This window comes from Amblyraja radiata, chromosome 25 (assembly GCF_010909765.2).
Source record: "Amblyraja radiata isolate CabotCenter1 chromosome 25, sAmbRad1.1.pri, whole genome shotgun sequence".
In the NCBI taxonomy this organism is placed as follows: Eukaryota; Metazoa; Chordata; class Chondrichthyes; order Rajiformes; family Rajidae; genus Amblyraja; species Amblyraja radiata.
Window position 1 is genome coordinate 11,214,319 of NC_045980.1, and position 14,083 is coordinate 11,228,401.

At 39.3% G+C, this 14,083-nt stretch overlaps 1 protein-coding gene across 1 annotated transcript in view; it reads left to right on the forward strand.

Annotated features, from left to right (window-relative positions):
• Positions 1-14,083, forward strand: part of ddx54 (DEAD-box helicase 54) — a 37,599-nt gene that overhangs the window by 21,041 nt on the left and 2,475 nt on the right. The window contains exons 12-19 of the mRNA XM_033043140.1: positions 674-808; positions 1,282-1,503; positions 2,648-2,721; positions 2,810-3,007; positions 4,220-4,359; positions 5,544-5,657; positions 10,182-10,283; positions 12,323-12,423. Of these exons, the coding sequence (XP_032899031.1) occupies positions 674-808; positions 1,282-1,503; positions 2,648-2,721; positions 2,810-3,007; positions 4,220-4,359; positions 5,544-5,657; positions 10,182-10,283; positions 12,323-12,423 (1,086 nt within the window). The remainder of the gene's footprint in view (positions 1-673; positions 809-1,281; positions 1,504-2,647; positions 2,722-2,809; positions 3,008-4,219; positions 4,360-5,543; positions 5,658-10,181; positions 10,284-12,322; positions 12,424-14,083) is intronic.

Genomic DNA, 14,083 nt, shown 5'->3' on the forward strand with positions numbered 1-14,083 from the left:
ACAGCATGGTGTAAGTGGAACATATAACCAACTGGTATCACATGAAGCTATAATTTGAACTTCAGATGTTTCTAGTATTGCTTCTACACCTCAAGTATTCAACTTTTAACATCAGTATTTACTGATAAACCTGCTGTCTTTGGATATAGTGATTTTAATTATAGGAAATTAAAAAATTGCAATTCCGGGAAATCTGAAACATAAATAAAATTTGAGACACACTCAGCAGGCCAAGCAGCATCTGTAGAAAGGAAAATAAATGGTAACAGCTCAACTGTTTTTCTTTCTGCAGCCTGACTGAGTGTTCCAGTATGTAGGAATAAGGAACTGCAGATGCTAGTTTACACAAAAGGACATAGTACTTGAGTAACTCGGCAGGCCAGGTAGCATCTCTGGAGAACATGAATGAGTGATGTTTTGGGTCGCGAGCCTTCTTCAGGTTCATATGATCCTTCAGTCTGAGTGGGGTCCTGAACCAAAACATCACCTATTCATGTTCTCCAGAGATGCTGCCTGACTCGCTGAGTTACTTCAACACTTTGTGAACTTTTGAGAATATTCTCTATTTCTGTCATTACTGTATGCATGGTTGCACATTGATTGGAAGATTTTTATGGATGACCTAACTGTTGTTTAAGTAATGACTGAGATGTAAATTTGTACTGTGCATCAGGTCGAGTTGCGAGAGCTGGTAGAAGTGGCACATCTTATTCATTGGTAGCTTTGGATGAAATTCCATATGTTTATGATCTACATTTGTTCCTTGGACGGCCCCTCAAATTTGCGAGCCAGAATGAGAATCCCGAAGGTAATCTTGTGTCATCAGCATTTGACAATATCTATTTTGCTCACTTTAAGGTATACAATGTATTTAAATTAAAACTAATTTGAAATTAACTAACATTTGCCATTATCAACAACTTTTTGGAGCAATGTGGTCTATAAAATTATTTCATCTATTTTTAAATTGTGTGCTTTCAAAGAAAAACGTTAATTAGTTATTTTGTGTTATTTAAAACATTGGGATTTTTGTTCTTTGATTTGCTTTGAGAGAATTCTTTCATCTGTAGGGACCGTTTTTTTTTTTTTTACAAAGCCTCTGGAAAGTGTTCCTTTCACCAAATAATGGAAAATAGTGACAATTGTTTGCAAAGCAGCAATTGAAGAGAAGATACTATTATGTGGTTGGGGCAAGATGTAGCTGTTGTCATGGTTGTCTCACGATAACATTGTGTCACATGACCAAACTGTTTTTTAAATTCTTTGTTTTCCCATATTCAGATACAGATGGACTATATGGCAGAGTCCCTCAAAGTATTATTGATGATGAAGAATCATTACTTATAGCAGATTATAAAGCTTCACTAGATCTTCAGAACCTGAAAAGAGTGTCAGAGAATGCTTATGCTCAGTATCTGAAATCAAGACCCACTCCTTCCCCTGAATCAATAAAGAGAGTTAGAGAAATGAACTTTGTGACACTGGGCATTCATTCATTATTTGGTAAGTTAAATCAATATATGAGTTAAATGAAAGCTGGTCTCTTTATGCTATCTTACTACACAGATTTTATTTTCATGTTAACTAATCAGTAAAGTTAAAATAAGAAAGAATCCTTAAACTGATAAAACAATTGATCATAGTACAATGCAACATGGGTTTAAAAACTGCTTTGTGGTGCAAGATCAATATGCTTATTCACAATGTGAGCCAAAGACTTTAAAATTATTTGACACCTGATCCCCCACATTTCTATAATTAAATCCTGTTTTTTAAAAGCATTACCCAGTTCCAAATTAATTACAGGCATTAGAGAAGGTTTTATTAGAAAGATTTAAATAATGAAAAATGGATCTTGCCAAATGTTCAGGTTATTGCAAAAAATATGTCGTGGCAAGAGGTCAGAAATTACAAAATGAATTGTAGATTTGTATCTGCATTCAACCTGCAGGGGTAATGGGGGGGGGGGGGGGGGGGGAGGGACTGAGATTAAGTTCCGAACTAATTCAATTTGGCCTTCGCGCAATGTCATAGAGTCATAGTCTTACAGCGTGGAAACATACCCTTCGGCCCAACTTGCCCACACAGGCCAACATGTCCTGTCTACACTAGTGCCGCCTGCTTGCAATTGGCCCATATCCCTCTAAACCTGTCCCATCCATGTCTCTGGTTCTTTGAGAGATTTTTCCAAAAATGTAAACTGCCTATAGAGAAAGGTTATTACTTTCAAAATGTTCACATCTCTTAATCTTATTAAGGCCATTCAGCCATTCAAGTCTATGCTGCTGCAGAGCAATCACAATGCCTCATTAATTTTCACTGTAACCTAATTCCTCCCACATTCACATCAACTTCCTCCAGATTTTACCATTGACCTACACACCTAGGATAATTTACTGTAGCCAGTTAACTTATTGGCCCACACATCTATGGGTTTCTGAGAGAAAACTGAGTACCAGTTAGGGGGAATCCACACAGTAACAAGAAGAGCATGAAAACTCTACACAGACAACAGCAGAGGTCTAATTTTAGACCTCTAATTTTGTATTTTTAAAATAATTGTTATCGTAAGTGTTTTAAATATTTAATTGCATCTCAATGAAATTTTGCTGCAATAATAATAAAAGGGCTTTTTCTTGCTATAAAGGTGTTAGCTTGGAAGATACAGAACTTCAAAGACTCAAAGTTATCAACAATATCAAAAATTATAAAGCAAAATCTGTAAGTGACCATTGTGCTTATGTGAATTTAATTTATTTTATGACGGGGCTCTTCAGTCATAAATTACAGTTCCTTACTAACATTGCAGACCATTTTCGAAGTAAACTCTACAAACAAGAGCCCTGCAAGTGAGACCATGCGAATGACACGAAATAAGCAGCGAAACTCAATCCACAAATTTCAACAGTCAAGGCAAGAAAAGGAAGCAAGTGCGTCCAAGAATGTGCCCAAACCAGAGGAAGCAGATCCTTCTGCTAGGGAGGATGCTGACGATGACAACATTGAGGTGAAGTCATTATGAACAATGGGAGGGATGTTGTAAGTTATTCTCCTTTACATTGAAGAGAAGGACATCAAATGGATTCTGTCAGCGTAGAGGCTACATTATTGAACAAGTACTCCAGAAGCTTGGAGTATTGGTATGGAGACGTGTTCAATTTCCACCTCGGTAACAAGGGGAGTTTATTAATTGTATAAATCTAGAATGCACAGCTGGAATCACCATGGCAAGTGTGAAACTATTAGGTTGTTATAAAAGTGCATCTGTTCACTAAAATACTTTAATGGAGTTTGCCTTCTGACCACATGTGACTCCAGACTCACTGACTCTTAAATGACTATACCAAGGGCAATTAGGGATGGGCTGCGATTGAACTCGTCTGCAGTACCTATATCTTCACGTATCACTTCATATAACACTGGATAGTGCTGAGCTTTAATTTTGAAAATAGAAAAATTGACTTTTAATTGTGGTTTCACAGTACGTTGTACAGTAACTGCACCCCACAGATCAAAGAATGATTCTTGGAATGTTCTGTGTGCAATGACATATAAACATATTGCACTTCACCTACCTAAGTGAGCCATATTTATTGGTGACGGAGGGAGTTGGATTAATTGCCTAGACTGTGTTACGCTTAACTCGAAAGACTTAAGAACTTGTCTTTTCCCCAGGAATTGGCCCTGTATTATAAATAACTGGTGATCCAAAATTATTGTGTTTATTAGGATTTAAGTTGAAACATCCAGATGAATTATATTGTAAAGATGTGGGCTAGAATGAGGGGGGGGGGGGATAGAACCCACTTTACTGTGTCTTGGAAGATGTTTAATTCTCCCCCCCCCCCCCCCCCCCCCAAATCAAAATTAGAGGTAACTTTTGTTTAAGCAGTTGATGCTCTCAGCCATTTTAAAAATCTTCACCAAATTGCTCCATACAAAATGTGATCCCACTTAAAGACATTTTGTTTTTGTGGGTGCTGTCTAATAAATTTGAGGAAAATAAAGGCAGTGTTTCTTAATGGCTTATGGATTTTTTAAATTATAATGTTTAGCTCAAATGCTGAAAATGACAAATTTAGCTTAATTTTAGCATCTTCCTGTGATCTAGAGATGCCCTTTAAAATTGTACTGCTGGAGAATGTTCTCTTTCCCTACCTGTCCAGAAATGTTATTCTTCATTGATATTGTTAATTGATATTGAATTGTTTATTGACAGATTGTGTTCTCTGAAGTTATGGGGAGGAAGAGGAAAAATAAGGAATCCTCCGATCCTGTATCCCAAAAGAAGACAGGGTGTTGCAAGGATGATCAATTCTACATTCCTTATCAACCAAAAGACTTCAATTCTGAAAGAGGGTAATTATGCACAACCCTATTTTACCAGTTGGACTGTGAACTTAGCTGGAAGTCTTCCATTATCACATATTTATATCCTTTCACCTCTCTATACTTTCCTTGCAAATTTGCTCTTCTATATCTTTCCTAATAATAGATGGCACATGCCATATTATCAGGAGTATAATTTACATGAATTCATTGCATTGTACAAATAGATTTGATTTCGTCTCACTGGGGCTCAAATGACAATAAATTTGTATTTGTATTTGTTGTACATTGAGTTGGACAGATGTTGAAAAATTATTGACCTGAAATGTTTACTGTCTCTCACCTGACTTGTCGAGTATTTCCGGCATTTTGTGTTTACTTCAGATTTTTAGCTAATAAGTGATAACTAAAAAGTTTAACATGATAGCTACTAATAAATCAAGTAACTAATTTCGGGGAAAGTATGACAGAATAAAACATGGGACCACGTAGAGTATTTGAGGCTAACTAGGATCGATTCTAAGGATGATATATGAGTTTAAGGAACAGATAGGCATGCTGATAGACTGGAAGGACGCTTTTGCAGAGTGCAAATAATTGCGTAAACTATTTTGGCTATTAAATGATTTTGTATAATTGTGAACCTGCAAGTATATATTTAAAAAAAAGACACATTGTTGGAGCAAGTCAGCGGGTCAGGCAGCATCTCTGGAGATCATGGATTTCAGCTTGGGATCCTTTTCTTCAGACTGAGTGCGGGGGATGAGTGGGAAAGAAAGCTGAAAGAGGGGAGGGGCAGGACAAAGCCTGGTAAATGATAGGTGGATACAGGTAAACAGGGTATTTGATAGACTGATGGGTGGACAATGACCAGAGAAAGAAAGACAAAATGTGTGAGATAGGATAGAAGACATGCAAATTGTAAAGGCAGAGGTAGGAAGGTATGTGGAAGGTGAGGGGAGAAATAGATGCAAGTCCAGGCGAGGCACAGGGAAGTTGGGGTGGGTGGGGGAGGGACATATATGTGTATATATAAACATATTCATAAACAAATGCATATATACATATGCATGCATATATATTTTGTCTAGAAGCGGAATCCACAATGATGTTCCTTCCTTTTACTATGCCTCTCCAACTGATCTTTTCCATTGTGTGGTTCACTGCTGAACAGGAACTTTTTAACTCTTTGCTTTTCTTCCACTTGAACCTAGATTAAGCTTAAGTGGGGAAGGTACCACCTTTGAGCAGCAGGCATCTGGCGCGGTGTTAGACTTGATGGGAGATGAAGCAGAAAATATGCAAAAACAGAAACAATTGCTAAAATGGTAAGAATTATAATTAAGCATAACGAAAATGCCAGCTTGTTTACATCATGCCTGCCTCCAGACACAAATGTAATTCTTGGAAGGAAGAAATGTTATGATAGTTGGTACAAACAGGTGGTCCACGTTTTAAGGTTGGTCTCATGCTCTTGAAGAAAGGGCATCTATTTCTGCAATGTCAAACTTGTTAATAAATTACTCTTCAGCTCAGTTTAAATGTTAACACAATCGTTTATTTATAAAAGGAACAGGAGAGGAGCTGGAGGAGAGAATATTGTAAGTCCTTTCTCTGCCTTTAGGGGTTCTTGCACAGTTGTCTTTTCATCAGGATATTCCACTCAAATAAGTGAATGGGTGGTATATATGAACAGAAACACACATAATTTTTCAGTAAGTAGTTGCATTTAAGATTCTACCAATGGCAAGCAGGACCTCAGAATTCTGGCCATATTTGGCATTTAGGCACAAAATTCTCTATTGCGTACATATTAAAAACTATCACCATTACTCGGATTTTTATGCATCATTGCTCAGCTCACTGCCAGATCTCCCAGAAACCTATGGAAGTTTACATGCCATGACTTCAATTTTCATATTAATTGGGCAAACCAAACTGGGCAGGGTAGACTAGAGGAAGAGTTTATAGAATGTATTAGAGACGGGTTCCTAGAACAGTATGTCACAGAACCGACAAGGGGGGAGGCAATCTTGGATCTGGTCCTGTGTAATGAAGCAGGATTGATTAAAAATGTCATAGTTAGGGACTCGTTGGGAACAAGTGACCACAATATGGTCGAATTCCATATTCAAATAGAAGGGGAGCAGGTTGAAACTCAGGCTAGGGTGCTTAGTCTAAATAAGGGGGATTATGAAGGTATGAGGACTGAGCTGATCAAAGTTGACTGGGATAGCAGACTCAAGAATAAGACGGTACATGAGCAATGGTGTACGTTTAAGGATCTACTGTATAACCTTCAAGAAAAATTTATTCCTATGAAGAAAAAAAGGGGTAAGGGTAAGAACAGTCAGCCATGGCTCAGTAAAACTATAAAGGATAGTATTCGGCTGAAGGCAAGGGCATATAAGGTAGCCAGAGATAGTGGGAGGGTAGAGGATTGGGAAGCATTTAAAGGTCAGCAAAGAATAACTAAGAGATTAATTAAGACGGGGAAAATAGACTATGAAAGGAATTTAGCGAACAACATAAAAACTAATAGTAAGAGTTTTTATAGCTATATAAAAAGAAAAAGGGTGGCTAAGGTGAACGTTGGTCCATTGGAGGGTGAGACTGGAGAGTTGTTGGTGGGGAACATGGAAATGGCAAAGGCATTAAACGAGTATTTTGTATCAGTCTTCACCATAGAAGACACAAAAAATATTCCAACGCTGGATAAACAGGGGGCGGTAGGAATGGAGGAGCTAAATACTATTAAGATCACCAAGGAGGTGGTATTAGGGAAATTAATGAGACTGAAGGAGGATAAATCCCCTGGGCCTGATGGATTACATCCAAGGGTCTTGAGGGAGATAGCGGTGGGGATTGTGGATGCATTGGTGATAATTTTCCAAAACTCCCTGGAGGCAGGAACGGTCCCAGTGGATTGGAAAATGGCCAATGTAACACCTATATTTAAAAAAGGAAGTAGACAGAAGGCGGGTAACTATAGACCGGTTAGTCTAACATCGGTGGTGGGTAAAATGTTAGAGACAATTATTAAAGAAACACTAACGGGGCACTTGGATAAACATGACTTCATCGGACAGAACCAGCATGGTTTTGTGAAGGGGAAATCCTGTTTAACGAATCTGCTCGAATTCTTTGAGGAAGTAACAACCCGGGTGGATAAAGGGGAACCGGTGGATGTGGTATACTTGGACTTCCAAAAGGCTTTTGACAAGGTGCCACATAAGAGACTATTGCTAAAAATAAAAAATTATGGGATTGGGGGTAATATATTAGCATGGGTAGAGGATTGGCTGACAAATAGGAAGCAGAGAGTGGGGATAAATGGTTCATACTTGGGATGGCAACCGGTAACTAGCGGGGTTCCGCAAGGGTCGGTGCTGGGACCCCAGTTGTTCACAATTTATATAAATGATTTGGAGGAGGGAACCAAGTGTAATATATCAAAATTTGCGGACGATACAAAAATGGGAGGAAAAGTTGGGGATGAGGAGGATAGGAAGAGTCTGCAAATGGATATAGATAAGCTAGGTGAGTGGGCAACAACTTGGCAGATGAAATTTAATACTAATAAATGTGAAGTCATTCACTTTGGGAAAAAAAATGATAGGGCAAGTTATTTTCTAAATGAGGAGGAGCTGCGTTGTAATGCGACGCAAAGGGATCTAGGGGTATTAGTACATGAATCACTAAAGGTCAGTATGCAGGTGCAGCAAGCAATCAGGAAGGCCAATGGAGTTTTGGCCTTTATTGCTAGGGGGATTGAGTATAAAAACACGGAGGTCTTGCTGCAGCTGTACACAGTATTAGTGAGACCACATTTGGAATACTGTGTACAGTTCTGGGGTCCATACTTAAGGAAGGATGTACTAGCCCTGGAGGCAGTGCAGCGAAGGTTTACAAGATTAATTCCTGCAATGAGGGGATTGACATATGAGGAAAGGTTAAGTAAGCTGGAGCTCTACTCTTTGGAGTTTAGGAGAATGAGAGGCGATCTCATTGAAACATATAAGATCGTGAGGGGCCTTGATCGGGTGGATGCACCGAGGATGTTCCCAATGATCGGGGAAACTAGAACTAGGGGACATAGTTGCAGAATAAGGGGGGGCTCTTTTAAAACTGAGATGAGGAAGAACTTCTTCACCAAGAGGGTGGTTAATTTATGGAATTCACTGCCCCAGGGAGCAGTGGAAGCAGAAACGTTAAATATATTTAAGTCTAGAATAGATGGTTTTTTAGCTGCCGAGGGGATAAGGGGCTACGGGGAGAGGGCAGGGATATGGACCTAGGTATGGTTAGTATAGTAAGACCTGAGTGATCTCCTGGACAAGTGTCGATCGCCTGGATTGGGGTCGGAGAGGAATTTCCCGGATTTTTTTTCCCGAATTGGACCTGGGTTTTTATCCGTTTTTTTGCCTCCCCCAGGAGATCACGCGGTTCTTGGGGTGGAGAGGGGTGATAGCGGTATGAAGGGGAGGGTAGTGTCTTGTGTTCTGTGTCTTGTGTCTACTGTTTGTGGGTAAGTGTGTCTGTTTAGTGTTCAGCCATGAGCGAATGGCGGTGCGGGCTCGACGGACCTGGTGGTCTACTCTCGCACCTACTTTCTATGTTTCTATGCAGAAACAATGTAGAATTAAATCACCATCAAAAAATAACATTTAATTCCATCCAAAGAAGTAATCCTCTTGGTTGTGATCTTTCACAGTTCTAAAATGGATCTACACCAGGCTATACCACTGGGTTACTTGATGCACAAATATTGTTACAAGATTGCTGCAGAATGTGACTGTCAACTTGAATCAAACAGTACATTGTAACACTTTGCAAATTTGACATGTGTAGAAATGTTTCTTTTTCTCACCAGGATCAGACTTAATTTGGACCTACAACTGTTATTCAAAGTTAGTCAAATGTACAATAAAGTCTTCCAACCCTCTTCCATTTTCATGTCTCAATAGTGTGTGTTTGAAATGGTATTTTTATATTATTGGAGTTGAGAGTTTATCTACAAATAAGAATAAGAGCATGCTGAATTATAGGCTTAAAAAAATATATTATCTGTCTGTTTTTTTAACTTTTTTAATTAATGGTAAATACCATTTCACACAAGGATCAAATTCCACACGAGATTTTCACAAATCCCGAGGTAACTGGTTTTATGGTTTAATAAAAATCAAGTTTTGCCAACTAAGGGAAATGGCTGTAAGCACATTCCCATCCATAACACAGATGGATTCCAGTGCAGGAATACAAAAGACAAAACGGAACCACTTGCACAGAACAATAAATAGAAGCAATGGTAGACCGTTTGGTCACGTGTTTGCTTTGCCATTCAGTAAGATTATGGCGGATCTTTTAGAACATAGTGTAGCACAACACAAAACAAATTGTTTGGACCATCACGTCTGCGCCTTCCCCTCCCCTTCCACACAGATTCTTTCCTCTATTTGCAAATCTTCAATCTTTTTATCACTCACCTTCTGTCTTTTCATTTCTGGTCTTTATCCAAACATCAGCCTATCAAATAAACCCCCCCCCCCCTCCAACCAATCACTCTGAGGAAGGACCCCGACCCATAACGCCCTCTCCATCTTCTCCTGAGATGTCGCCTGACCCGCTGAGCTACTCCAGCACTTTGTGTCTTCTTTAAAAAAAAATGCGTTAATTAAATTAGGCAGTGTAGGTCATCCTTTAAAGCTGGACCACAGTCTAATGGCAGTATTGGCATTACTTTCAGCTCCACAGTGGTTCTTGCCTATCGAGACTGAATCTGTCAATTGTATCATGAATTTAAAGTGTATTTTGGATGTTAATCTCTCCTCCATTCTTTTAATATTGTGCAGGGACCGCAAAAAAAAGCGATTCATCAGGGACGCCGGCAAACAAAGTAAGAAGATAAAGACAGAAAGTGGAAGATACATCAATGCTTCATACAAAAAGAACATGTATCCTTTTCATTTGGGTTTTATTTTTCTAATTTTTGAGTGGTTCTAATCTAATCTCACAGTAGATTGCATGCATGCAATTACATTCGAAGTAGGAGGTGTTGGGTTTTTCAAAGATAACTTCCCCAGAGTACAATGTGATCTATCCTAATTATTGAGAGTGGCAAGAGATTAGATTATTGGGGCCTTGACAAAGATCTTTGTTAATCTAGGGGGGGGGGGGGGGGGGGGGGCTTTAGAATATTCCGTCTTCAGTGCCCTCCATAATGTATGGGACAAAGACCCATCCTTTATTTATTTGCCTCAGTACTCCACAATTTGAGATTTGTAATAGAATAAAATCACATGTGGTTAAAGTGCACATTGTCAGATTTTAATAAAGGCCATTTTTACACATTTTCGTTTCACCATTTAGAAATTACAGCTGTGTTTATACATAGTCCCCTCATTTCAGGGCACCATAATGTTTGGGCAACATGGCTTCATGCGTGTTTGTAATTGCTCAGGTGTGTTTAATTGCCTCCTTAATGCAGGTATAAGAGCTCTCAGCATCTAGTCTTTCCTCCAGTGTTTCCATCACCTTTGGAAAATGTTATTGCTGTTTATCAACATGAAGACCAACGTTGTGCCAATGAAAGTCAAAGAAGCCATTATGAGACTGAGAAACAAGAATTAAACAGTTAGAGACATCAGCCAAACCTTAGGCTTACCAAAATGAACTGTTTGGAACATCACTAAGAAGAAAGAGAGCATTGGTGAGCTTACTAATCGCAAAGGGACTGGCAGGCCAAGGAAGACCTCCACAGCTGATGACAGAATTCTCTCTATAATAAAGAAAAATCCCCAAACACCTGTCCGACAGATCAGAAACACTCTTCAGGAGTCGGGTGCGGATTTGACAATGACCACTGTCCTCGGAAGACTTCATGAACAGAAATACGGAGGCTACACTGCAAGATGAAAACCATTGGTTAGCCGCAAAAATAGGATGGCCGGGTTACAGTTTACTAAGAAGTTCTTAAAAGAGCAACCACAGTTCTGGAAAAAGGCCTTGTGGACAGGTGAGACGAAGATTAACTTATATCAGAGTGATGGCAAGAGCAAAGTATGGCGGAGAGAAGGAACTGCCCAAGATCTAAAGCATACCACCTCATCTGTGAAACACGGTGGTGGGGGTGTTATGGCCTGAGCATGTATGGCTGCTGAACGTACTGGCTCGCTTATCTTCATTGATGATACAACTGCTGATGGTAGTAGCATAATGAATTCTGAAGTGTATAGATACATTCTATCTGCTCAAGTTAAAACAAATGCCTCAAAACTCATTGGCTGGCGGTTCATTCTACAGCGAGACAATGATCCCAAACACACAGCTAAAGCAACAAATGAGTTATTCTAAGCTAAAAAATGGTCAATTCTTGAGTGGTCAAGTCAATCACCTGATCTGAACCCAATTGATCATGCCTTTTATATGCTGAAGAGAAAACTGAAGGGGATTCGCCCCCAAAACAAGCACAGGCTAAAGATGGCTGCAATACAGGCCTGGCAGAGCATCAACAGGGAAGACACCCAGCAACTGATGATGTCCATGAATCGCAGACTTCAAGCAGTCATTGCATGCAAAGGATATGCAACAAAATACTAAACATGACTACTTTCATTCACATGACATTGCTGTGTCCAAAGCATTATGGTGCCCTGAAATGGGGGGGACTATATATAAACACAGCTGTAATTTCTACATGGTGAAACCAAAATGTATAAAATATGGCCTTTATTAAAATCTGACAATGTGCACTTTAACCACGTGTGTTTTTTTAAAATTACAAATCTCAAATTGTGTACAGAGGGAAATAAATAAATGATGGGTCTTTGTCCCAAACATTATGGAGGGCACTGTGTAAAGCCTGTACACCAGTTGGTGTTGATTATATTTAAACTTGTGTTCTATTTTTTAAGACAATGCTTAATCTCGATCTTAAAATGGTGTAAAGATAACACTGAAAAATATATAGTCTTCCATAACTGGCAATACTTAGCTATGAAGAATGGAAGAAGAAATACAAGGTCGATGAAAGATTATCTGACGATGAAGCTGAAAATGTGCAAGGGAACCACATGGGCAAGAAAAGAGGCCATGGTAAGTCTATTTTAGGGGGCAATTTTGACAATGTTCATAGTGTTGCACCAAACAATCCAGTTAGCCAATGTCTTTATTAATGTGCCAAAGCTAAACGCTATTTGAACCCAGTAATCTGACATATGTGAAATCGCACACCTCCAGTTTCAAGGACAGCTTATGCCATCTTGTTATCACGTGATTGGACCATCCTGTCACTAACTAGAGAGCAGTCCTGACCTACCATCTATCTCATTGGAGATCCTCATGCTATCATATATCGGAACTAATCTTGCACTAAATGTAATTCCCTTTATTCCCTTTATTCTGTATCTGTGCACTGTGGACGGTTTGATTGTAATCATGTGTAGTATTTTCGCTGCCTGGATAGCATGCAACAAAGTTTTTCATTGTACCTCAGTACATGTGACAAGTAAACTGGACATGATCTGGTAGAGTATTATGTGAATACCAAGCATATATTAAAGTGTCACTATTATGGCTGTTCTTTCTATGTTAAGAAATGTAGTAGATGCGAACATAAAAAAAAAAGTATCAACATTTACTAAAGGGCCTGTCCCACTTACACAATTTTTTCGGCGACTTGCTGGCACCCGTCATAGTCGCCGAAAAACTTAAAAATATTGAAAATCCAGCGGCGACCAGAAAAAGGTGCGACTCTTTGGGCCACTACTTACGACCATACAGGCGTCACCCCGCAACATAGAGGGGTGACAGCTGTATGGTCATGAGTAGTGACCCAAAGAATCGTACCATTTTCTGGTCACTGCTGGATTTTTAAAATTTTTAAAATTTTCGGCGACGTGCAGCGACTATGACGGGTGCCGGCAAGTCACTGAGAAAATCACGTAAGTGGGACAGGCCCTTAATTACTAATTTGCTAGCTGTGGCAATGTTATGGAAAGGTTACAGAGGTTATATCTTCAGATGGATGTGATAATCCAGTTATGAGATGTAAGTTTTTTTCAATGCCGCTGCTATTCACCTTCATTTTACTGTCCTGCTATTATTTTGCTGCACGATACAACCAATCAAGGAATTTCTTAGACGTGTAAGTTTCTTTGCTGTGTACTCTTTTTGAAGTTTGTTTAAATTTCAAAAGGAAGATGATAACTGGAGGAAAAAAATAGCTCAAAATGTAGAAACAAGGAACTGTAGATACTGGTTTGCACAAAAAGACACAATGTGCTGGAGTGGGTCAGGCAGCATCTCTGGAAACCATGGATGGGTGACATATTGGGTTCGAACCCTTCTTCAGGTTCTATTGATGTTCTCCAGAGATGCTGTCTGACCTGCGGAGTTACTCCAGCATTATGTGTCCTTTTATAAAAATTAAAAAAAAGAATAGCTCCATTGTAGGGAATGGATAACAGTTGCATGTTACAGCATGGTAGGAGTCTACCAGTAGTAAATTTAATTGATCGGACATGATTTGGAACGGCACACACCTGTTTATATAAGGTCCCACAGTTGACAGTGATGTCAGAGCAAAAACCAAGCCATGAATACGAATTGTCTGCAGACCTCCGAGAGGATTGTGTCGAGACACAGATCTGGGGAAGGGTATAAAACAATTTCTGCAGCATTACAGGTCACGAAGAGCACAATGGCCTCCATCATTCATAAATGGAAGAACTTTGGAACCGCTCGGCCTCACTGA